We start from the raw sequence: 25,810 nt of genomic DNA on the forward strand, positions 1-25,810 counted from the left end.
ACTGTTCTGGGTTTAACCCTAGGTTTTTTTGCTTGCTCACCTTGCCACCCCAGTCTGAACCCAGCCATATGCAAATCAGTCTTGACCCTGTTCCTCATGGGAGCAGTCCAGCCCGCACTGCCCAGCCAGGTCCTCCCTGGACAGGAAAAAAGCACCATGGGACCGGTCAAGGGAGAAGGGTCAAGACTGATTTACATATGGCTAGGTCCAAACTTGGGTGGCATGGTGAGCAAAGAACAATGGATTTAACCCAGATCTGAGAATGGGGTGAGTGTTTGAAAAGTTTCAGCACCCCGTCCATCATCCTTTTGTGCTGCCTATCCCACTGCTGCACCATGCCAATCATGCATGCACCACTTCCCACATCCTGTGGCATACTCACACAATATTACTCAAAAACTGCCCCATTTTGCCCAATGGAAAACACGGTTGACAAAAAAAAACACAAGCATCCTACTCGCAGGTACACTCTGGTAATGCAGCTCTTAGCTTGTCACTGAATCCAAACTGAATAGCATGAAACACATGTATTAAAGTTTTGGAATCTAGCATAGGGATGCCTTGGATTGACACCTAGGAAAACTACTCAACCTGCATTCTTTTAAGAAAGGCCTGAAAACAAACCTCTCCAAGGGGTTATTCAGCATACAGACATCTTCCAGCGGACCTCTTGCTGACCCCTTCAAACCCTGACCAGGCAAAAAAAATATGCACAAGCTTCAACAAAACCAGTGCTACTGCTATGGAGCGTCAGACCCATGAAATATGTATGTTTTACCCCCTGATCCTCAAATATCAACCTGAGCTTCATCCCGACTCGTAAGCATTGTAAAGCAACTGATGAAGGCACATCTGTCCTTGACAAAGCAAATAAATAAGAATATAGAAAACCTGGGATTAGTATCAGATACCCACTTCTCAGAACCACTGCGTGGTCCTACAGCTCGAACAGTTTTTTGAGTTCTGTGCAAAAGCAATATGTCATCCTGTTCAATATCTTCTTCGTTCCAACGACGACACCCCATTGCTGAACAGATGTACTTCACCTGAAAAATAATACATAAAAACAATCATCATTAATTGTACATTAGCAACCTTATTTGCTTATAAACAGGATCCTTGTAAGCTCATCCTCCTCTTATGGATGAGCGGACCCTGGTAGTAATCCATATTATTACTTTCCAATAAATAATGATAACCTAGTAGCAGAATGTAGTGTATCTTGTCAATTTCTGATGGCAAGCTAACGCAGAGGCCTGCTTAATACAGATCTGAGATATTACAATAGGAGTTAGGACAATGCCTTTGAAATAGGGACAGACATACTATAAATGTGGTTTATTATTTGCGTGACTGAGAAGCAAACCACTTACTCAATACAGAGTTTTAGTTTAGCAATTAAAAAGTTAAGACTGACTTTTTGATCGAAAATGCACTTACTGTATTGCTAGTGATTTGGACGATTTCCTCAAGCTGAAGCATTTATGTTGGAAGAAGTGGGCAATTGGGGACGAGACAGGAATAAAGCGAGGTGATAAAGGAAGCAGGAAAAAGAGGGTGGGGTAGGGAGGGAAATAAAGGAGGGATAAAAAGTAAGATAGGAGATGGCGAGATTAAAAGGGAAAGAGGAAAAAGGAAAGAGAAAGGGAGTGAAAGAGTGGTTTTGCTCTTAAAAACGTGCTAGATATGTCTGCATTAAATCGCATGGTTTGAGATCCTTAAAGAACCTACTATCATGGTATAGCGCTACATGAATTCAGAAACACAGTTACAATAGGGTTTTTAAATCTACTAGAATTAAAAGAGGAAAAAATCTGTCAAAATATGTTGTTTGTGGCACACAAACTAGCATCCTTAAAGGTATAATGATTAGCATAAACCGGAATATCAAGTTCCTAAAAGGTTTTAAAGGCTTTGCTTTGCCACATTAAGAAAAAAAGTGTTACATCGAAACTTACTTTTCCACTGTGAGCACTCAACCCATAGGTTGTCAGAGACTTCCCTCCAACCAAAACAACATCATCACCAAATTTATAAGAAGATTCCAAGAGAGACTCCACAGTAAACGGAACGGCTTCCATGCTCTCTCGATCGCGGTCCCACTGGAATAAGTCCCCATCCAAGGATGGAATGATCATTTTATTTCCAAAAACCTAGAACATTTAATAAGACAAGATCAGCATTCTAAAATGAGGAACCTAAAAAAATAGTCAAGATGCCTGAATAGTCTGTTTAAGAAATTATACCTGGTCCATATTTTAGCAGAGACCAAGACATTTTGTGAACCTTTTCAGCAATACTGGCTCTGTTAGGTCTCTATGCTCAAGCACAAAGCTTCATGGAAAGCAGGATTTTTTTTATTTTTTATTATTACGAGGTTTTGAAAATGTAACCGTCACACCCAGGTGTATCACTAGAGAAGTAATCAGTAATACTCAGTTAAAATATAAATGAAACAAAATTAACAAAAATACAATTAAAAAAAAAACCTTTTAAGCAGAAAATAGTAATGTCAGTACTTAAAATGTACCGGTGTGATCCCAGGCAATGAACACCTTGCCAGCATAGGAAAACCAGCTAAAATAAGCATAATTTTATCAATTACAAAAGGACAAGGGTTGGAGTGTATCATAACAGCACACGGAAGGGCATTTTAGAAGAAGAATACCTAGCTCTGTGTTGTGAAATCTCGAAATGAAGCAAGGATTTAATGCCGGTAATAATACATGGGATTCTGCAATCCCTGCATGAAAACCCAGTCACTGATTTCTTTGTATGTCTCTCATAGAGACCCTCTATTATTTATTTTAGTTTCTGGACCTCGCTTTAAACTACAAACCAATAGTTGACAACAAAACTGATTAACCGCCATCCTGATGTTATTCCAGGTCAGGCTGACAGACCTCAATGGCCTGTTAGTGCAACTCTACTTGCCTGCTTTGAATGAAAGCAGAAAGCATAGCTGCCGGAGGGGGAAAGAACGCAGACAATGTGGGGTTTATTAGGGATTGCAGGTAAGGCTTTTTTTTTTTTTAAATGATGGCACAGCGAAGAGATGCTGTGTTATGCATGGTTCCCCATTAATCTTCAGCCCCTGTGCACCACCTGGAGAAGATGACCGTGGGGGCCATACATAACATTAAATTATAGATGGCTAACAATGAAACACAGGGATTTTTGGCTTCTGAGTGGCATTATAGATTACTCAACTTGTGACTTACAAAGAGATGATGACAGAGTTCAACTGCAATACCTTACTACTGTCAAGTTCTGCTGTCACAATGCCTGCTGCCAGACCCAGAAGCCGAAGTGAAAGACACATCAGGTCACGTAGCATAATTAAAGCAGCTGTTCAAGGAATGAGAATCAAAATGCTGCTTTTCTTTCGTCTACTGTTTTCCTACCTTACAGTGACAAGTTCAAAGGACATATTTACAGCAACATGCTTATGTTTTACACTCATCAGGTAATTATAGAAAATATAGACTATTTCTGCGCGTTTCTAGAAATTCTGAGCTACTGCAGCTTTTTTCAATAAAAAAAAACTGACTTGTATTAAACTGATTCTGAGATCTTTTTGCAAAAAATACCAAATAGCTTTTTGGATGCTTTTAATTTTGCATTCAAGATTCCACTTTTATCCTTCAGATTTGTTAATTTGCTTTCTCTTTCATATGAAAGAGCTATGCACCAATGATTTAAGTAGTTTGTGGGAAAGAGAATGGTGTGACCATCTATTATAAGTGATAAAGTGCCCCTGCCGCACATAAGGGAATTGCAAGTCACCATGGAGTTCAATAACCTTAGAAGGAACTTGGCCTTCGGCCTCAATCCTATATATGGTCATGGACCTCCTTGGTGACTTGCAATACCCTTATCATTTACAACAGGGTAAAGAGGATATACTCTATTGGAGGGGCATGCAAAAGTGGAAAGCCAGCCATTGAATAAGCAAGCTAGTAACTCGGTGGGCTTATAGCAAACCAATGTGTGTGCTGGGCTATAAACCCACTGTACGCATTTAATTTGGTTCACAATAGGTCTTTTGCAATCAGCAGTAGAAGAGATTTAAAAATGGCTAGATTCCTCCTTTTAGTAAATTTATAACCTGTTATTAATTCTTTGACGGTTTTGCATTTTGCTATATCAAAACTTTCTATTTTACCTAAGTGATTTTCACACGTTCTGCCAATTCGTTGAACACTTTGCCAATGTTCACGATTTAAATCTATTCTGCTTTCCCTAAATATTCTCCTCTGTTGTCATTTTTACTTGAGCAAAATTCAGTAGAACAACTTGAGTGTTCTACTTACCCACCCTGTGGTAATAAGCGCTACAACAATGAAATTACATTACAATACAATGCAATACATTACTAACTGTCCATGGAATGTGTTAGCATTTAGAGACAACTGCATATGAATGAGGATTTATGGGGCTGTGAAGGTCGTGATTCCAACACAAAACATCCAATATCTTTAAACCATATGCAGTTTTTTATTTTAATGCACAAACAGCAAAATATAACAAACTAAGCGAGAAAGCTAAAATGTACAAGCACTGCAATAAGAGGCAGTGAAAGAGTGGCTAGAAATTTGCCAGGCTGTAGGTGAAACAGACATACTGTGCCTTTCAGAACGTGTTTTAAGCTTGGATTGAAGCACAAATTATTTTACTGCTCAAAGCACTTAAAGGTGATGAATATTACATAATCTGAAAGACAAGCAAGTGCATTTATTCAACTCCCTATTATCAACCAGCCCAACTATCACAAAGAAACGCTAGCCAACTCCTTGCTCAATAATTTAATAACCTCCTAAAAGAAAGAATGACAATATGTTCGCGATTTCGAATTTTATCTACTCTTTACTATTATTTGTATTCTCCTCATACTTTCTTTTCCTTTTGAAAGCCACGTTATTCTAACCTACGAAAAAATTAATTGGTGCCTTCTATAGGCAGCGGAAAATAAATGTCGTCCAAGGTTTTTTTTTTTTTTTTTTTTAAATAGCATTCACCAGTGCCTTTAGGGTAAAGAAAAAAAAGTTAGAAACATGCAAGTGAAAAAATATCAAAACGGAAAGAAAAAATTTCACTATAAACAAAAAGCAAAAACTTCTTCGGTAGGTTAAAGTCCTTTACATTAAAGTCCAGTCACTGAACAACAATAAAAGGCCACAGTAAATGAGGCTGCAACTTATAAGGATTCACTGTAAGGAACAGATGATTCCGTTGGACTGCTGGCCTGGTCATGTCAGTCCTCCCACCAAGTTTTACACCAATCCTTCACGTGAAAGAGGCAACAGAGAAGCACTTTTTGGATGCCTGGCGTTCCTCAATGAACACAGTGCAGGGCATCCATTCATTCTGCAGCCCTCTACAGAAAGGTGTCTCTAACAGGTCTCTAGAATATGCTCAATTTGTCTGAAAAGCCTGAATCCCGGACTTACCTGGTACTCTATGTTCCTCGGTCATACATAATCTATGTGATGATGGAAAAAAAGGATGGTTCAGAGGAGAGGAAAAAGTGCTGTGCCTAAATCTAAGCCTGCAAGAGGATGAAGAAAGAGAGAGTCTGTGTATGTGTATGTCAGCTGTGCGTATATCGATAAATATTTTTACTAAAAAAAAAAGGTTAAAGTTGTGTTATAGTTAAGTGAAAATGTCAGTTAAAACATTACATTTTAAACTCTAAAAACTACTGAAATCCACAAATTATAGTTAACCGAATTAACTATAACTTGTGTTCTCATCATGCATTGCGTTGTCATTATCTGCATCATCAGCACTGATGTTATCAGAGATCTCTCAGAACATTCCATGAGTGACACAATATTTGAGCAGTGCGTGGCAAGTGCGCAAGTTATAGTTTCTTCAGCTAACTGTAACTAGTAAATGTCAGCGTTTTTTTTATTTAAAAAGTGTTAACTGACTATAACATCTATGTAACCTTTGTTTTTTTTCAGTACATTCCAGGGGGTTTTAAAGGTAAAGTAATATTTTATTTCAAAATGTGACTGACTAGCCAGCACAGTGTATGGCCTTGATCACATGTAGTTATAGTTTTGTCAGGATAGATATATATATACATACATACATACATACATATCTATAGAATACTAGCTGCTGGCTGCTCTTCCAGTCATTCAGAGCTCCTCCCCAGTGTGGCTCGGTAACAGCAGAGCTCTTTTTCGTGATAATACATTATATAATACATATATTTATTTAAAATAGCAAACCTATTGACTTTGTCAAAGTGAAATCCCATTAACAAATTATCCATGGCATAATTTACAATCAAAAGTAATGAAATCAATCACAATACAATGCATTCTTTATTAAATCTCACACAAAAAGGCTTATGGATAGTAATTGTCATAAAAACTGTTTAAGTAAAGAACTTTCATGCTTTTAATAAATACAACAAACCTGTGTTTGACTTGTTCTTTAACACGCTTTAGGCCACATAATGCAACCATAAGACTAACCACAAGGGGTCCCCACACTCCAGCTGAAGAGCAAACAGCTTCAGCTTGGAGTGGTGTGAAAATGATAGTAAGGTCTCCTCGGGTCATGCAGTCAATGACCCAGGAGACATAAGGTTATATTTTTGGACAAACAATCCTGTGTGGCTGCTGTGATCCCTGCAGCCCCCCATAACATGTATTTTATTTGTTGGTGGTGCCTTGGAAGTACTCAAATCTTTAAAAACAAGAACACGTTGGGCACTATGGGGCGCTACCAGGCGAGAGCTGTCCTTGTCGCTTCAATGCTTAAGTGGAAAGACTGTAACTACTTTCCCTATATTCTTTTTTATACAATTTCGACCCTGGGCATCTACATGCTTTCTTTTTATTTATTGTTATAAACATCAAGGGAACCCCAATGGATAACAAGGGACCAGGGTTTCACATATAAATACTAAAGAAACCATGGTCTCTAATTAAGAGATGAAAAATACATATATGCACACAGGAGAACAATCACACCTTTATGCACTATTCAATCAACACAAGATATTTCTTACTAGCAATTACACTGCACAAAGAAATGCAAGTGGGAAAACATGTTCCATAAGAACAGACTCAGGCAAATTTGTGACAAAAATAAATACATCTGATAAGTCACAATTCAACAAAGACACAACATTTCCCTTATACATGTAATTAGCAATCCACATGGGGTTAAAGTGTCAAAGATGCCTCAGGTTCACTCTCAAATTTAGCAAGGAGGAGATCCCTTTCCTCGATCTTATTATCAGAATCAAGGATGGAGAAATATATACATCATTATACAGGAAGTGTACCGAAAGAAACAAATGATTGGTTTAAACCTAGAGCACTTAGAGATTCATTTCCCTATCCTCAGTTTTTAAGGATTACAAGGGATTGTTTCTTTAAGGAAGATTTTTTTCATGAGACAGCCATGTTAATGAATAGACTTAGTGTCCACGTAGTAAGAAACACCAAAAGAAACAAGCATTTGCAGTGCAATGGGTCTCACATTTGCTCAAGTTAGAGCTATTAGCGTTATAAATTCCTAACTGAACTTTTCTTGCCACATAAGCCTATGAAAGTGATAGGCGTGAGGCATGCATGGTTAAAAGCCCACATAGATACCAACACGTTGGAAAAGCAGTGCTTGCGCACCGGTATGCTCAACCTAAAAACGATTTGTGACATATTAGTTTGTGTCACCACTTTCTCCCCAGGCTCTAATCTTGTCATTTGGCTGTTCTCCCATATATGTATATATATATTTTTTAATTTGGTCATTTGGGTGTTCTCCCGTAACAGTATATTTATTTTTTTCATCTCATAATTAGGGACCAGTGTTTCTTTAATAATTCTTTTTACTTACTGGCAGAGAGCAGAGTCTACTGCCAAGGCAGCTGCGCGTGCCAGCAGACTCCTTGCTGGTGGCAGGAGCCAGCAGCTTTCTATTCCCTGCTGCTCCACGGGGGCAGGAAGTGCACTTGCGATCTGTGCCCTGCTGCCTCTGTCCCCACCTCCCCTATCATGGGTAGCAGGAGTGCCACATTGCTAATGGGAACTCCACTGTCCCCATCTATGCTTTGGGGGTCCCCAAGAAGATGGGGGCCTCTGAGGTCATTTGCAAGTATGGGAAGAGGGGCCCAGGCATGCCCCCCTCCACAAATGTATTATAGAACAGAAAAACATGTGGAACGCCTTCCCCCAAATCCCCCAAAGCCCCTGGCCCTCCTTGAGGGGATGTTATTGAAAAGGGGCAGGACCGTCTTTTTCTTTTTTTTTTTTTTTTTTAAATCAGACTGTGGTATTGCTAAAAAAAAGTTGATATTCTAGCCCCAAAGGGGGTTTCCTCTCGGGGACTCCCACACAGGGCCTAGGGGGCTAAGAAATCCCTAGCCTACTCCTGTGTATGTTTTTTCTTTTTCCTTGCTACAACATGTGAGTCCTAAAATGGCTCCCAAACACCTTTGCTGATGCTGACAGCAGCCAATCAAGTATTATCTTTTGATTTGATGGTCCGGTGGTACTACAGCAGACTGAAATATCTATAAGTTGTAAACCTTAATTTCTCAAAAACTACTCAATGGATTTTCACTGTGAGAAACTAGGGCTGATTGCAGAGGCCCCATAACTTTTTGCCCCCATTTTCCACTTTATGCTGGTGTTGTCCTGACTTTGATGGTGCCCTGGGTACTGCTAACCAGTCCCAGGGCCTGTGCTCTGTGTAAAATGGATATGCAAATTAGGCTAATTATAATTGGCTAAGTTAACCTACCTATAAGTCCCTAGTATATGGTAGGGCATGTAGGTTTAGGGACCACAGCATAGGTGGTGCACACCTAGGTTCACTGCTGAGGTGCCCAGTGTCATTTTAAAAGCAAGCCTGCCTTGCTGGCTGCTTTTAAATTAAAGTTATATGCAAATTCGACTTTGGAATTAAAGGTACTTCCAAAGTCTTAAACTACCTTATTTTTACATATAAGTCACCCCTAAGGTGTGCCCTATGTGCCCCTAGGGCTGGGTGCCATGTAACTATGAGCAGGGACTTTATAAACATAGATTTATAAGCCCTGGTGAGGTAAAAACAGCCAAATTAGTTTTTTCCCTCATGGAAGTAAATGGCCTTCATAGGCTAGAATGGGCAGACTTTATTTTAAATTTTAAAGTCTCCTTAAATGTTACATACCAAGAATTTGGTATCAAATTGATTGTTGTAATAAATCCCACAACTTCCAGTTGTTGGATTTAATATAACTAGTTCAGGTAAAAAGTTTAGACTTTACCTAAAAAGTTGCCAATTTCAGCTCTGCATTGTTTTTGCTGCTGTGCTCTGATTGGCCAGCCTGCAGCAGCTTCTGCCAGGCTGCCTTGATGAGGTGTGAAGTGGCCAGGCTTCACACAAAGGAATGTGCTTGGGGGAGAGAATCTCCCCTCAGCAGATGGTGAGGCAGGAAGGGGGAGGGCTGCCAAACTGGTCTTCAAAGGCAGAGAAGGACATTTGCAGCACCCAGCAACACCCCCACATCCTGCAACCCCAGACAATTAGGTGCCCCCTTGATTAGATTAGGAGAGGGCAGGAGAGGGGTGTGTTTATGATTTTTAGCCACACCAGTGGGTGGGCTCAGCCAGATGTAACCTCCAAAAATCAGATTCATCCATGTTGGATTTTTAGAGACTGTTGCCTTCTGGGATGGATTTTTGCCACACTTCCCAGGAAGTGGTCATCACAGGGGGACGACCCTGTCCCTGATTGGAGAACCAGGGCCCCCCTGCTTTTCACCCAGGAGCAAGGATAAAACTGGCAGACCTGCACCCACGCCTCAGATCCCCTCCAGAATTCAACAAGAAAGGAACTAAAGAAGAAGAAGGACTGCCCTGCTGGACCCCTGGCCTGCACCTGGACCCTGCACTCAGAAAGACTGCACCAGCTGCACACTTGGGCTTCACCACAAGAAGGACTTTGCCTGGCTTCCAATGGTTCAAGGAGGGACTCCCTGTTTGCTACAGGTGAAAAATTGCTATCCAGAGTCCCCTGCACCAACTCCTGAAAAAGTGACCAGCTGACCACTGTCCAGTGGCCAAAAAGGAGTTTGCGCCAGGTGTATTCTGGGAGTAGAAGTCCGCACTTCCCAAGGACCATCACAGAATTTCTAGACCCTTGGGGTGAGCTGTGGACCCCAAAAGAACCTTAAAAGAACATCTGGGTGAAGCCCCAGAAGTTTGGAAAAGATTGGAGAATTTTTGAAAAAAAGCTCCATAAAGTGACCGACCCGACGCGGAAATTCTAGCCGGCTTGCCTCAACCGCGACCCAGCCTGACTTCGTGGTTCGTCCCGGTAAAGAAAAACATCCAAAAAAGAGACTAAGTCCGAACGTAAAAAGTTGACCGGGACCTTCCAGCCATTGTATCCGAGAAGGGCTCCACGGACGTCGGATCAAGATCCAGGTTTACCCCGGTCGAAGGATTTTCATCTCGAAAAAACCACTAAGTCCGAAGGTAAAAATCACCACCGAGGAAACCGACTTCGCGTATCCGGACAAGGGCTCCAGGAGGTCGGATCCAACTGGCAGGTTCGTCCCGGGGAAGAAAAACATCAAAAAAGAGACTAAGTCAGAAGGTAACATTTTAACCGAGGCCTCCCGCGACTTGTAGCCGAGCAGGGCTCCATCGCGGTCGGCCTGAAAGTTTGACTTTGCCCCGGTCCTGGTGCAACCAGATGACCCGATTGGCGCTTTTTGTTTCTAAGCGCTAGAAAATAATAATACTTTAAAAATTCATATCTCCGGTTCCCCTGAACCGATTTTAATCGTTTTTGTGTCATTTTAAAGATAAAAATATAAGCTATTTTTATAAATTGGTTTTGGATTTTTAAACTGTTTCCTGTGTTTTATTTAATTACTGTTTTGTGATATTTGAATGCTTTACACACTGTCTCCTAAGTTAAGCCTTGACGCTCGTTGCCAAGCTACCAAGGGTTGAGCTGGGATTAATTTACTGAGACCTAACTGTACCTATGTGGAGGTTAGTGGCTTGTTGCTAGGTGTAGGTACCTACCTGCCCTACCAATAACCCATTTTCCAACATTCACCAAATGGCAAAATGTACACTTTCAGTGTAAAGATCTAGCTTCCTGACAAATTTGCAGTAATTACGTTCAGCCGTTTCAGATGAAGTGTTATTCAATTTTCCTATGGAAAATTGCATGCAGTAAACTTGCTTTCCCCCTTTGTCCCCCCCAACTGCCCACCTTCTCCCATGGTTCTCGGCCCTGCTTCACAGATTACCCCAAACCTTTCCAGGAAATGGGCTGAGGCGGATTAACCTTTTTTATTGTTTTTTTGGAAAGCTCTGTGAAGATTTGTTAGGCACCAAAGTTATCAGCAAACCAGAAAATCTATTGCATATGGAAACAATGTCCTAACTTTAACTACACAGTGGTGACTGTCGCTGTGTTGTATAAATAATCATATGAATATTGCCAATGAGACAGAAAGCCCAAAGAAGAAATGTCACTACAATGCTGAGTGACTGTGTGTGTACGTGATTGAGAGTGTGCTGTGATATAACTCTAATGTTGTACGGTTAATGTATAATTGGTTTATTGCTTATGTAGATGTTGTTTAGTACACTTGTTATGCAGAGTGATCTGCAGCAAGCTGACTCATTTGCTTACGGATGAGCTGACCAGCCAGGGTTCCAAAGAATTGAAGATTACATGTTCCTGAAGTACTGTGAAGCTCACTTCGTCTGAGCGCTGCACTACTGTACTGTTTTTACTAAGAGTGTGTATCTAACACCAACTCTGACTGGAGTCACTTTGTTACATCTGGTGACAATTTGGAGAACCAACATCGGGAATCAAGTGAAGTTAATTGAAATGCCAGTTACTTTCACGTTTGGTACCCTCATATCGAGGTCAGATCAATCAAAGAATAATCGGGCTGATGATAATTCCAAGGAGACTGCTAATAAACGTACTACTTTTGGTGGCTTCGTGGTGGGTGTGACAGAGCCACCAACTCTGCAATGGTTGCCTGATCGCTCGTCACCTCTACAATGTAGCAGTGGAAGCTAATCTTTTGCTCTTAATTCATACACGCTTTTGACTCGAAGATCCTCTGCTTGTGAATGCTTTCTCCAAACAAATTACAAGAGTAATGCATCATGATGTATGCATGCTTACTGATGTGATAACCACACGGAGGCTTTGAAGGTACAGTGTGGTATAGTGAGTTATGGGTTTTTAGTTCAAAGTTAAAGGCACAGATTTCTGATTCCTACAAGACTTGCTCCTCCAACACTTATTTTGCATTGGGGCTTATTAGCAGTTGATTCTAGGCAACATATGATTATTTAAAACAATTCCAAAGAGGCATAAGAGAAAAAACATCATATTTGAGGTTTTGTATTATTGATAAAAATATTTTTATAAAGACTATGTAAGGAGTGTGTTCCCTTTGCCATTTTACGGTGGCCTGGGAAACATCTCCAAAATGTTGAATGTGGCTTTGCACATGACTTGATCGCTGTGGCAGGATGAACAAGTTACTTACCTTCAGTAACGCTTTTTCTGGTGGATACACTAGCTACCTGTGGATTCTCCACCTTATGAATTCTCCCAATGCGCCAGCATTTGATGGAAAGTTTTCTTCCCAGCTCTCCACGTCGACAAGGATGTCACAATTGCACGGTTCCGCATGCGACTCCGTCTGACGTAACCGTGGCAATAAGAAGTTGTCGCTGGCATGCTGACGTCAGTTTCACCCTTTTTTACGTGCCTTTAAGGCGAACAGGTGAAAACCGACCTCACGATAGCCGAATAAACCAATACATGTAACCATACTGATGTAACATAAGTACAACAATTATTTATATAGAAATTAATAAAAACATATATACACTTATAATACAAAACGTTTTCGTATGACTAGACAGGCAACGGGGAGGCGGGGAGGACTGTGAGGAATCCACAGGTAGCCAGTGTATCCACCAGAAAAAGCATTCCCGAAGGTAAGTAACTTGTTCTTTTGATTGATACAACTACCTGTGGATTCCTCACCTTATGACTAGAGTCCCAAAGCAGTACCGCACTTGGAGACGGGTGTCTGACTAGTCACACCAAGAAATCCTGCAACACAGAATGTGCAAAATGACCAACCCTTCTGCCTTCCGAATCCAAGCAGTAGTGTTTCGAAAAGGTATGAAGGGAAGCCAAGTTGCCGCTTTACAAATATCTACCACTGGCACAACCCTAGCCAAAGCTGAAGTGGCAGCCTTAGCCCTAGTAGAATGAGCTCTAATACCTTCAGGAGGAATCTTCTTTGCTAACGAATAACAGATCTTAATGCAGAGAATGACCCACATGGATATAGTTATTTCATGGACAACTCTGCCCTTCATCTTTCCCACATATCCAAAGAAAAGCTGGTCATCCAACCGAAAGTCCTTTGTTCTCTCAATATAGAAACTGAAAGCCCTTCTGGGGTCCAAGCAATGGAGTCTTTCTTCCTCTTTTGAAGGATGAGGAGGAGGGTAGAAAGATGAAAGGGTAATAGACTGCCCCATATGGAAAGGAGTGACAACTTTAGGAAGGAAAGCCGCCCTGGTTTTCAGCACCACTTTATCAGCAAAGAATGATGTAAAGGGAGGTTTGACACTAAGGGCCTGAAGCTCATTCACATGCCTAGCAGACGTAATAGCTATAAGGAAAACTGTCTTAAAGACCAATAATCTTAAAGGACAAGAATGCATGGGTTCAAACGGTGAACCCATTAAAAAAGTCAAAACCAGATTTAAATCCCACTGAGGCACAAGAAACTGAGTGGGAGTAAATTTATTTGTTGAACCTTTCAAGAAACTAACAACAATAAGTGATTTGAACAAGGAAGGTTGATCCGGAAGGCAAAGAAAGGTTGACAGTGACGACAAATAGCCTTTGACAGTCGCAACTGCACAACCCTTCTGTGCTTAAGTTAAAGCAAACAACAGAACATCAGAGAGATGGGCTCTCAAGGGATGAATTTGTTTTTCTCCACACCAAGCCACAAATTTTGCCCACCTGCTGGCATAAACAGTCTTAGTGGAGTGTCACCTGGCCGATAAAATAACATCCACTACCTCTGGTGGGAGAGAGAAAGAACTCAAACTGCCCCGTTCAATCTCCAGGCATGTAGGTGGGGGTGTAGAACCTGCCCCTGCGACTGCGAGAGGAGATCTGCCCTGAGAGGGAGACGGTGCGGAGGGCACAGCAAGAGTTGGATAAGGTCTGTGTACCACACCCTTCTCTGCCAATCCGGAGCTATTAAAATGACTTGAGCTCGATCTTGGTGAGTCTTCCTCAGAACCCGAGGAATCAAGGGTATTGGGGGAGGGGGGCGGTGGAACACGTAAAGCAACTAGTCGCACCAAGACATCTGAAACGTGCCCCCCAAAACTCCTTGCACTGGATACTGGAGGCTGCATAACGACGGGGAGTGTGCGTTCTCCCGAGCGGCAAATAGGTCTATCTGCGGAAAACCCCACATCAGAAAGATGTGAAGGACCAGGTCTGGATGGAGATACCACTTGTGATCGGCCGAGAAATGCCGACTGAGACTGTCCGCACATACATTGAGAACTCCAGCCAGATGATTTGCTACCAGAGCCGCAGAGCCTCTCTGCAGAGAATGTACGACCCTATTCCTCCCTGCTTGTTGATGTACCACATCGCGGTAGTGTTGTCTGTCAAGACTTGAACTGACTGACAGCGAAGGGACGGGAGGAAGGCCTTGAGCGCCAGACGTATCACCCGCAATTCTAACAGATTGATATGAAAAGTCTGTTCCACTGGAGACCAAAGACCTTTGATCTCCAGGTCCCCCAGATAAGCTCCCCACCCTAGAGTGGAAGCATCCATTATGACCGTAGCCACCGGAGGCGGTAGTAAAAAAGGCCTTCCTTGGCAAAGGTTGCCGTCCACAACCCACCATCGTAGATCCACTGCAGCATCTCTGGAGATCGTTATCGACTCCTCAAGATCCCCTTTGTGTTGAAACCACTGCCTGTGGAGGCACCACTGAAGAGCCCTCATGTGCCAGCGTGCATGAGTGACCAACAGAATGTAAAAAGCGAACAGACCGAGCAGGCGCAGGACCTTGAGGACTGGAAAAACCGCTCCATTTTGAAACATTGGAATCAATGCCTGAATGTCCTGAATCCGCTGAGGCGGAGGATAGGCCAGATTCAAAGTTGTATCCAGTACTGCCCCTATGAACAGGAGGTGCTGAGAGGGCTCCCAGTGAGACTTGGGTACGTTTATCGAAAAACCTAGACTGAACAACAACTGAGTTGTCATTTGAAAGTGATGCAGCACGAACTCTGGAGACTTGGCTTTGATCAACCAATCGTCCAGGTAAGGGAATACTGATATTCCCTTCCTCCTGAGACTTGCTGCAACCACCGTCATCACCTTCATGAAGACTCGAGGTGCTGAAGTAAGACCAAACGGAAGGACCGCAAACTGGTAGTGTTGCCACCCCACCAAAACCGGAGATACTTCCTGTGCGACTTGAGAATAGGGATATGAAAGTAAGCATCCTACAAGTCGACAGACACCATCCAATCCTCTTTGTTCAATGCCAGAAGCACCTGCGCTAGAGTCAGCATCTTGAATTTCTCAGGCTTGAGGAACCAATTTTAAAATCCTCAGATCCAGGATAGGTCTTAATCGACCATCCTTCTTGGGGATCAGGAAATATCTTGAATAACAACCCTGACCCCTTTCCTGCTCTGGAACCAACTGCACTGCGCCTTTTGATAACAGGATTTGAACCTCCTGCAACAACAGGAAATGGTTTTCTGAACAAAACAAAGGACGAGGAGGGATGGGAGGGGGAAACTCCCAAAAGGTAAGGGCATATCCTTTCCTCACAATATTTAGAACCCAGGAGTCTGATGTGGGTAACTCCCACTCGGAGAAAAAGACGCAACCTTCCACCTACAGGAGAAGGGTGACTCAAAATGGACAGAAAACTAGGGCTGCTTCCCTTGTTGTTGTCCCCCAGAGGAAGAGGATGATGCAGGGTGCTGCTGGGTGACCCCTCTTGTCCGAACTCTCCCCCACCCTCTAAAGGATCTATATGGGAGGCTAGCAGGCTGTTGGACTGTGGACAGGCGTCTCCAACGATAAACGGCTCCACTCCCAAACCCCTTGAATCTCCGAAAGTACCTGAAAGGGGTAGTAGTGGAAGCCTGCAGACCCAAAGACTTCACTGTGGCCCTACTGTCCTTGAAGCGCTCTAAGGCAGAGTCAGATATGGCTCCAAACAGCTTTTCTCCTTCAAAAGGCAGGTCCAATAGAGTGGTTTGGACATCTGTAGAAAAGCCAGAGGACCTCAACCATGTATTCCTCCTGGTAGCGACTGAGGTACCCATCGCCCTGGCCACTGAGTCTGTAGAATCCAGACCAGACTGGATAATCTGCTTAGCCACAGCTTGAGCATCTGACAGGAGCTCACCAAACTGCCCCTGCATATGCTGCGGTAAGTCCGGAACTACAGCTTTAGCCGCATCCATCAGTGAGTGTACATATCTACCTAACACACAGGTAGCATTTGCCGCTATCAGGGCCATACTGCAGGATGAAAAAGTGTTCTTGGCTGACTGCTCCATTCTCTTAGACTCTCTGTCCGAAGGAAAAACAGGGAAGGAGCCTGGTGCAGAACGTGCTGAACAAGAGGCCTGGACCACTGAACTCTCTGGAGTCGGATGCTTTGATAAAAATCCTGGATCTCACGGAGCCACCCTATACCATCTTGCAACAGATCTGTTCACAGCTGCCAATGACACACGCTTCCTCCAAACCTCCAATATAGGCTCCGTAAGAGCATCATTAAATGGAAGCAAGGGTTCTCCTGAAGCTGAAGAAGGATGCAGGACCTCAGTGAAAATGTTTGTTTTAACCTCAGCAGCCGGCAAAGAAAGGTCTAAGAAATTTGCCGCCTTCCTGACCACGGAATGGAAAGAGGCAGCTTCTTCTGTAAACTCCCCTGGAGACGAAAGATCCCAACTCCGGAGAAGTGTCCACTGGCTGAGTCTAGGCCCTGATAATCCCCCAAGGGCTCAGCAATCTCTCCTTCTTCTAGCAGCTGTCTTTGGTACTCTTGTTTTTCTAAGAGCCTCAGTGCTCTTCTCCGCGACCTCAACCTGGCCTCCAATCTCGGCCTCGACATTGCGTTAGCCGACGTCGATGACACCGGCTTCAGGGCCGATAGACGGGGACCAGGAGAAGAAGGAGACACTACGATCCAATCCAGATCCATCTAGCGCCAGAGCTGATCCCATCAGCGCCATGGACACCTTAGGTTCCGTCATCGGCGTCGATGGAGGGAGGGAGAGGGAGAGAGAGAGGGAGAGGGAGAGGGAGAGGGAGAGGGAGAGGGAGAGGGAGAGGGAGAGGGAGAGGGAGAGGGAGAGGGAGAGGGAGAGGGAGAGGGAGAGGGAGAGGGAGAGGGATTGACTGATTTTCTGCCCTTTCCACATCTATATTTGGTCTAGGCTATCATGTACCCTGACTACCTCATGTTATTTGAAGTCAAAAGAAGGGCAATGTGTGGAGCACACATAAATACAAAATTTCTCGCTGTCAGACATACTGGATTCAATAATCTATACACACTGGTGACAACATATGAAATTACAGTACACACAAAAAGTGCCCCAAAAAAGCAAAAATCGAACAAATTATCAACTGGTATGTGGCAAATATATATATAGATCTATTTAAACCTAGATCTATACACATTGCCCTTCTTTTGACTTCATATTAACTGGTGTAGGATTTTTCCTATCCCAGTATATGTACTTTGGCAACAGGTACGCCTATTAGTGTTTGAGCACCACTATTGTGCTCAGCGAATTGTATGGGAAGGTACTGTTGCCGCCACATTTTCTAGTATACCTCATGTTATTTGTTAGACAGTTGAGCAGACCTGAATATTCACATTTTCTTGTTTTGCAGTCTATGATTAACTATTGTCTTGCTGTACAAGTTCTGGGCTTGTATTTTAAAAACAAATATACAAAAACATCAAAATACATTTGTAGGAAGGTAGCCTCTTTCTAGCCTTGTTCCCCCCACTTTTCGCCTGTTTGTGAGTATATGTCATGGGTGTTTTTACTGTCTCACTGGGATCCTACTAGCCAGGGCCCAGTGCTCACAGTGAAAACCCTATGTTGTCAGTGTGTTTGATATGTGTCACTGGGATCTTGATAGCCAGGACCCCAGTGCTCATAAGTTTGTGGCCTATATGTGTTCCCTGGGTGGTGCCTAACTGTATCACTGAGGCTCTGCTAACAAGAACCTCAGTGTTTATGCTCTCTCTGCCTTTAAAACTGTCACTGCAGGCTAGTGACTAATTTTACCAATTCTGATTGGCACACTGGAACACCCTTATAATTCCCTAGTATATGGTACATAGGTACCCAGGGTATTGGGGTTCCAGGAGATCCCTATGGGCTGCAGCATTTCTTTTGACACCCATAGGGAGCTCAGACAATTCTTACACAGGACTGCCACTGCAGCCTGAGTGAAATAACGTCACGTTATTTCACAGCCATTTTACATGCACTGAAGTAACTTATAAGTCAGCTATATGTCTAAGCCTCACTTAGTGAAGGTTAGGTGCAAAGTTACTTAGTGTGTGGGCACCCTGGCACTAGCCAAGGTGCCCCCACATTGTTCAGGGCTAATTCCCCGGACTTTGCGAGTGCGGGGACACCATTACACTTGTGCACTACATATAGGTCAATACCTATATGTAGCGTCACCATGGTAACTCTGAACATGGCCATGTAACATGCCTAGGATCATGGAATTGTCACCCCAATACCATTCTGGTATTGGGGTGACAATTCCATGCATCCCCGGGTCTCCAGCATAGAGCCCGGGTACTGCCAAACTAACTTTCCGGGGTCTCCACTGCAGCTACTTCTGCTGCCAACCCCTCAGACAGGTTTCTGCCCCCCGGGGCCTGGGCAGACTGGTCCCAGGAAGGCAGAACAATGGATTTCCTCTGAGAGAGGGTGTTACACCCTCTGCCTTTGGAAATCGGTGTGAAGGGCCTGGGAGGAGTAGCCTCTCCTGGCCTCTGGAAATGCTTTGAAGGGCACAGATGGTGCCCTCTCTGCATAAGCCAGTCTACAGCGGTTCAGGGATCCCCCAGCCCTGCTCTGGTGTGAACTGGACAAAGGAAAGGGGAGTGACCACTCCCCTGAGCAGCACCTGTGTCCCAGACCTCTGCCATCTTGGATGCAGAGGTGTGAGGGAAAAATAGACAGCTCTGAGTGGCCAGTGCCAGCAGGTGACGTCAGAGACCCCTCCTGATAGGTGCTTACCTTTCTCTGTGGCCAATCCTCCTCTGTGGGCTATTTAGGGTCTCTCCTGTGGGCATCTCACCAGATAACGAATGCAAGAGCTCACCAGAGTTCCTCTGCACTTCCCTCTTTGACTTCTGCCAAGGATCGACCGCTGACTGCTCCAGGACGCAAAACCGCAACAAAGTAGCAAGGCGACTACCAGCAACATTGTAGCGCCTCATCCTGCCGGCTTTCTCGACTGTTTCCTGGTGGTGCATGCTCTGAGGGCTGTCTCCCTTCACCCTGCACTGGAAGCCAAGAAGAAATCTCCCGTGGGTCGACGGAATCTTCCCCCTGCTAACGGAGGCACCGAACTTCTGCATCACCGGTCCTCTGGGTCACCTCTCATCCTGACGAGCGTGGTCCCTGGAACACAGGAGCTGGGTCCAAGTGTCACCCACAGCCCAGTGGCCCTTCTGTCCAAATTTGGAGGAGGTAAGTCCTTGCCTCCCACGCCAGACAGTAATCCTGTGTACTGCGTGCTGCTGCTCGGGCTTTTGTGCACTGTTCGAAGACTTCCTTTGTGCACAGCCTAGCCTGGGTCCCCAGTACTCCGTTCTGCATTACCCAACTCGCTGAGTTGGATTCCGACATCGTGGGACACTCCTTTGTGACTCTGAGTTGACTGCTGTCCTCAGATCTTGTAAGTGCCTGTTCCGGTACTTCTGCGGGCTTTGCCTGCTTCTGTGGGGGCTCTCCGAGTTGCTGAGCGCCCCCTAACCTCCTCCAAGGGAAGACCTCCTGGTCCTTCCTGGGCCTTAGCAGCACCCAAAATCCTCAACCGCGACTTTTGCAGCTAGCAAGGCTTGTTTGCGGTCTTTCTGCTTGGAAACAACTCTGCATCCTCGAGCACGCCGTGGGACACCTTCTGACCAAAGGAGAAGTTCCTGGCACCTTCCGCAGTTGCAGAATCTTCGGCTTCTTCCACCTGGAGGCAGCCCTTTTGCACCTTCATCCGGGGTTTAGTGGGCTCCTGCCCCCCCTCGACACTTGCGTGACTCTTGGACTTGGTCACCTTCCTTTACAGGTCCTCAGGTCCAGGAATCCATCTTCAGTGTTTTGCTGGCAGTTGTTGTTCTTGCAGAATCCCCTATCTTGACTTTACTGTCTTTCTGGGGCAGTAGGGTAACTTTACTCCTACTTTTCAGGGTCTTAGGGTTGGGTATCTTGGACACCATTAGTGTTTTCTAACAGTCCCAGCGACAACCTCTACAACCTACACTAGGCCTGGGGTCCATTTGTGGTTCGCATTCCACTTTTGGAATATATGGTTTGTGTTGCCCCTAGGCCTATTTCTACCTATTGCATCCTATTGTGATTCTACATTGTTGCACTACTTTTCTTACTGTTACTTACCTGATTTTTGGTTTGTGTACATATAATTTGTGTATATTACTTACCTCCTAAGTTAGGGTATCCGCTGAGATACTTTTGGCATATTGTCACTAAAATAAAGTACCTTTATTTTTATTAACTCTGAGTATTGTGTTTTCTTGTGATATAGTGCTATATGATATAAGTGGTATAGTAGGAGCTTTGCATGTCTCCTAGTTCAGCCTAAGCTGCTCTGCTATAGCTACCTCTATCAGCCTAAGCAGCTAGAACATCTCTAATCTACTAATAAGGGAAAACTGGGCCTGGCACAAGGTGTAAGTACCACAAGGGACCCACTATAAGCCAGGCCATACATACAAAATTTCTAGCTGTCAGACATACTGGATTCAATAATCTATACACACTGGTGACAACATATGAAATTACAGAACACACAAAAAGTGCACAAAAAAAGCAAAATAAAACGAACAAATTATCAACTGGTATGTGGCAAAACTAGATCTATACCCATTGCCCTTCTTTTGACTTAATATTAACTGGTGTAGGATTATTCCTATCCCAGTATATGTACTTTGGCAACAGGTACGCCTATTAGTGTTTGAGCACCACTATTGTACTCAACGAATTGTATGGGAAGGTGCGGCCTTAGACAAGCTACTGTTGCCGCCACATTTTCTAGTATACCTCATGTTATTTGTTAGGCAGTTGAGCAGACCTGAATATTCACATTTCCTTGTTTTGCAGTCTATGATTAACTATTGTCTTGCTGTACAAGTTGTGGGCTTGTATTTTGAAAACAAATATCCAAAAACATCAAAATACATTAAATTGCAAATATTTACTAAGGCGCTAAATGCAATGTACATTTGGTTCATATTAAATGCCTTGAATTTACATAATATGTGATAGCATTTGATTACTCGGCTATCAAACTTATGAATACAAAACACTGGAAACAGCCCTACGTGAACTCTACTTGACAAAGGGAAACCCTCGGAGGAGATGCACATTACATTAAGAGGAAGCCTAAAGGTGAGCAGCACATACTGCACGTGCTGTTTACAATGAGGATAAATTAATTGTATTGCATCGTAATTTCTATTTATTTACCTCTTCCTAAGCCATGCTACATATTTCATGCACATATCTAATGTAATGCACACGTGACTGGGTCTGATGATCGTCGATGCTGAGGAGCAGTACACATTTAGAATAACTGTGGTTAGGAAGTCATCAATGAGACCGATCATTTACCTGCTTCCAAGGGGCTGTGGAGTTTCTTCCGCCGCTGATGAGTCAGGCAGGGGGCAGAGATTACCTCAGTGCTAATCCCTTTGAATGAAGGTGCCGTAGGGCACTTGCTATTGATGCCCTGGGCCTGTGTAGGCATGCGGGGGGAGGGGCGGGACAAAAGATGACATCACCCCCTCACAGGGCATTACCTCACCGCTTCACGCACGCGGTGAGTCACCCTGCAAGCTGTCATCTGTCTCCAGGAGGGCGGAATGTGGGTTAACATGCGCCGCACGCGCCACCGGGCTGCAGGGGGGCTGCCGTTAGATCTGCCTCAGTGCACAGAAGGCAAGGTCATGTGGAGACAAATTAAGCCGACTGGCGGGAAAGATTAACGCTTCTAATGCAGACCTCAATCCCCGGAATAAACAACCAAGAAAGCCTAGAAGGCATATTGGTAAAGGATAATAGAATAACAGCTATCTTCAAATATTAAATAAGATTTGTATTATGTTTTGGTTTAGTACGTATTGATTTCCACTGCTTTCCTTACAGCAATAAAGCGCAAATGGGAAATGAAAACACAACCCACACTTGCAGAATATCAAAATATAAAAATGCTGCACACAAACCCGTCATTTTGTGGACAAAATAACATCCGTTAACACGTTTACTTTTCGGACCACTACAGAAATTGTGCTCATCAGCTGGGCTACCGTTTCCGTTTTTGTCTCTTAATTCACCTCTGCATGGTGAGACTCCAAAAGGGCCTTCTTAGCGCCCACGAAGTGTTTGCGGTTGCCTCATCCGTTCCACTCTTTCAGCTAGAACGTGCAATGCCTTCCCGCAGCCGCTCAGTGCATGAGGGTGATGTAGTTAGTGGCAGGAGACCTCCCTTCATTTACTGTATAGGCGCTCAAAATACAAAGAGAAAGAAGATAAAACCTTCCAACAGGCGCACTGACGTCCTACTGCTAAGCGGTCAGAAACAAGTTATTTTTTAAGTGCCAGAGCCAGAACCCCGACACCTAGTACCTTATCAGCTTACAAAGCCTCCATCAGAGCAGGCGGGGGCCGTAGACATTCTGCAAGCCGATGACAGTACTGAACAAGTGTGACAGGAACACCCCTCCTCCCCCCCAACCACCATCCTCCAAACTGGTCTCTGTGGAGGCTGTTTTCAGTGCTAGAACTTCTTCACACAGATTTTTCACCTTATGGATAGCAAAGCAATACCCTTCAGGAGGCGGCTGAGAACTGTCTAATGACGACAAAGTTGTGCAACACAGCCGTGACAAAATACCCATCACTACATGGTTGGACTGTAAGGTAGTGATATTTAGCAAAAATATGCAAAGACGATACATGGCCAACTGCACTTGGTCACTGCTTTGGGTGAAACCCACAAATAGCTAATCATCTACTCTAACTTGTCATTTGTGGAATGTGTACTGAGAAATTGCTCTCCTGAGTCAGGTCAATGCGGCAGCCCTTCCAATTTGGTGGGATGAGCAGGAGAGAAGAAAGAAGCAAGAATGATGGATTGGTACAAATGAAAGGCAGAGACCACTTTTAATAAGAAAGCTTGTTTATCATGATCAAAGAGGATAAAAATTTGAATAGCGACCAGACCAAAAGGGCCTGAAATTCACAGAAGCTCCAGGTAGAAGTAATTGACTCAACAAGGCAGTTTTTCAGAGTCAGAGGTCGGACCAGGCAAATCTGCAACAAGAAACATAATATTTAAATTCCACTGATTATTTAATGAATTGGGAGGAAACAAGTGGCGTAAATCTTTCAGAACACGTCGCAAGTGGCAGCCAAAAAAAACCTTTTCAGAAGCCATTGTTAAGTACTACTGGGCAAGAGATAGTGTGAAGCATAGCACACCGGGAAGGGATAACTGAAATGGATTCAGACTTTCAAGCTCTCAAAACTGGTCAAACTTGATCCAGCAGCCTGCATAAAAGGATGTTATGAGACCCAACATGACATTTTCAACTTCTGCTTGCAAGCAGAAGGACTCTTACTTGCATTTGTCAATCTTCACACATGCAGCCACATCATTTGTGGATTGGGATTCACATCCCCATTCTCTAAAATGAGTATAAAAAATAGATCCAAACATTCAACTTTATTCCACTTCCTGCTTGTTCAAGCACAGAAGTGCTCCACAGACTACTAGAAAAGTTGCTGTGTAACTAGGGCTGACGTCTGCATAATAATTCTCCATGGGGCAAGGGGACATCACCTAAAGTCAGTCTGCAACCTGCTGCAGCAGCTGTGAGCCAGCCTATCACCCTCAAGTCTGCTTGGCTCTCTACTCAGAGGACAGGAGAATGCCTTGCCCTGTAGAAAGAGAGACTGCCCTGAAGGACAACTTCAACCATACTCCTGGTGTGAGGAACACAAAAAATTAGCCAGCTTGTATGTGCACCTAGTCCTAACCGGAGGTGAGAGAGCACCATCCCGCCCCCTCGTTCAGGATCACCTTGAAGTTCATTTGGCAAACTATCAAAAGCAACATGAAATTTCAACTGCAGTGCAATAGCCAGCATCTCTGCCGTGAGTTAACAGGTCTGCCTGCTTCCATATACTACATCTAAACATTGTCTGCTGTGACCCAAGACGGAGGGGGGTGCCTCCGTGCCCACTGCCAGAGAACTCTATTGTGTGGCCGCATAAGGGAGTGGAATGACTACCGCAATGCTGAGCAGTGCTTCGACCCGGCGGGTAACATGAGGCCATCTGTGGGGGTTGTTGTTTGTTGTTGGGAGCAGCCAGCACACGAGGAAGGAGCTAGGGATTCAAGTCACCTACGAGCTCCTAGCAGGGTCCACAAAAGGCTTTTGCTTACCAGACTGCTACGTGGAAGGCGAAAACACAAAAAACAGAAGCTACCAAAAGACACACCTGTACTATCAAAGAAGCACCATCAAGGACATGCAGTCAGTAAATGAAGAGATGTGTGGCATATGGCTAGTGTCCTAAAAGACTTCAGCATAATTTATCCTGCAGGTCCCATCACTTAACCATCACCACATTGAAAATGCAACATCATATAGAGTTACAAATTCATTGAGAACAAGAACTTGCATAAGGGATGGCAGTAAAGCAGACAATCCAGGAAGGTGTGTCTTGTCTCCCTTCCCTAGATTACAAAACCTCACACAGTGGACTGAAGATTCTCGATAATCACCTTAATTCCAAATGCGACCTGCAGAATGATTTATAGCAGAGAGAAATAATAATCTGAGAGTCCCGTCACTCCTTTATTCCTCTATGCCACTGCTAAGCCCTATGACCTAAGACACACTATTCTGGTTACTCGCACACGACGCCAAAAGGCTTCCCACGTAGGCACACAGGAAGTACGCACCTTCCTAACCAAGCACTCCTCCACAGTGTAGCACGCTACTCGTTCAACAGTGAGCTTCACTGTTAGTCAACAGGGAATGAAGTACTACAAAATTATATTACTACACACATACATACACACATATACAGTGAGGGGGACATGGCCCCACGTCAATGTGACATCCTGTCCCATTCTCTATGTTCAGGATTGCCCCGTCATTTTTTTCCCTCTCAATCGACTTGCATATGGAGGCCAATTATTGGAGAAGGAATGCTTCACAATGGTTTCAAGGCACTTTTTGATGGACTCAGGGTATACCTAAAGTACTCTCTATCTAGCTATAGCCCTCACAAGCCTACAGAGATACTTATAGTTAGTGCTAAGTTTATTCAAATTGCACTCATACTGTACTATGATGCAACACGATAACATCTGTGCCATCTCCTTCAGATGCTCCCTCCACCTTTCCCCTATGAGTAGCTGTAGTTGTAAAATGCTT

The 25,810-nt window shown here is 43.9% G+C and overlaps 1 protein-coding gene across 1 annotated transcript in view; it reads right to left on the reverse strand.

Moving 5' to 3' along the window:
- The window catches only part of EIF2AK3 (eukaryotic translation initiation factor 2 alpha kinase 3), a 146,446-nt gene that overhangs the window by 83,534 nt on the left and 37,102 nt on the right, over window positions 1–25,810 (reverse strand). The window contains exons 3-4 of the mRNA XM_069204578.1: window positions 1,959–2,153; window positions 916–1,046 (exon numbers count right to left, since the gene is read on the reverse strand). Coding sequence (XP_069060679.1) covers window positions 916–1,046; window positions 1,959–2,153 — 326 coding nt within the window. The remainder of the gene's footprint in view (window positions 1–915; window positions 1,047–1,958; window positions 2,154–25,810) is intronic.

Source organism: Pleurodeles waltl, chromosome 1_2 (genome assembly GCF_031143425.1).
Source record: "Pleurodeles waltl isolate 20211129_DDA chromosome 1_2, aPleWal1.hap1.20221129, whole genome shotgun sequence".
Lineage (NCBI taxonomy): Eukaryota > Metazoa > Chordata > Amphibia > Caudata > Salamandridae > Pleurodeles > Pleurodeles waltl.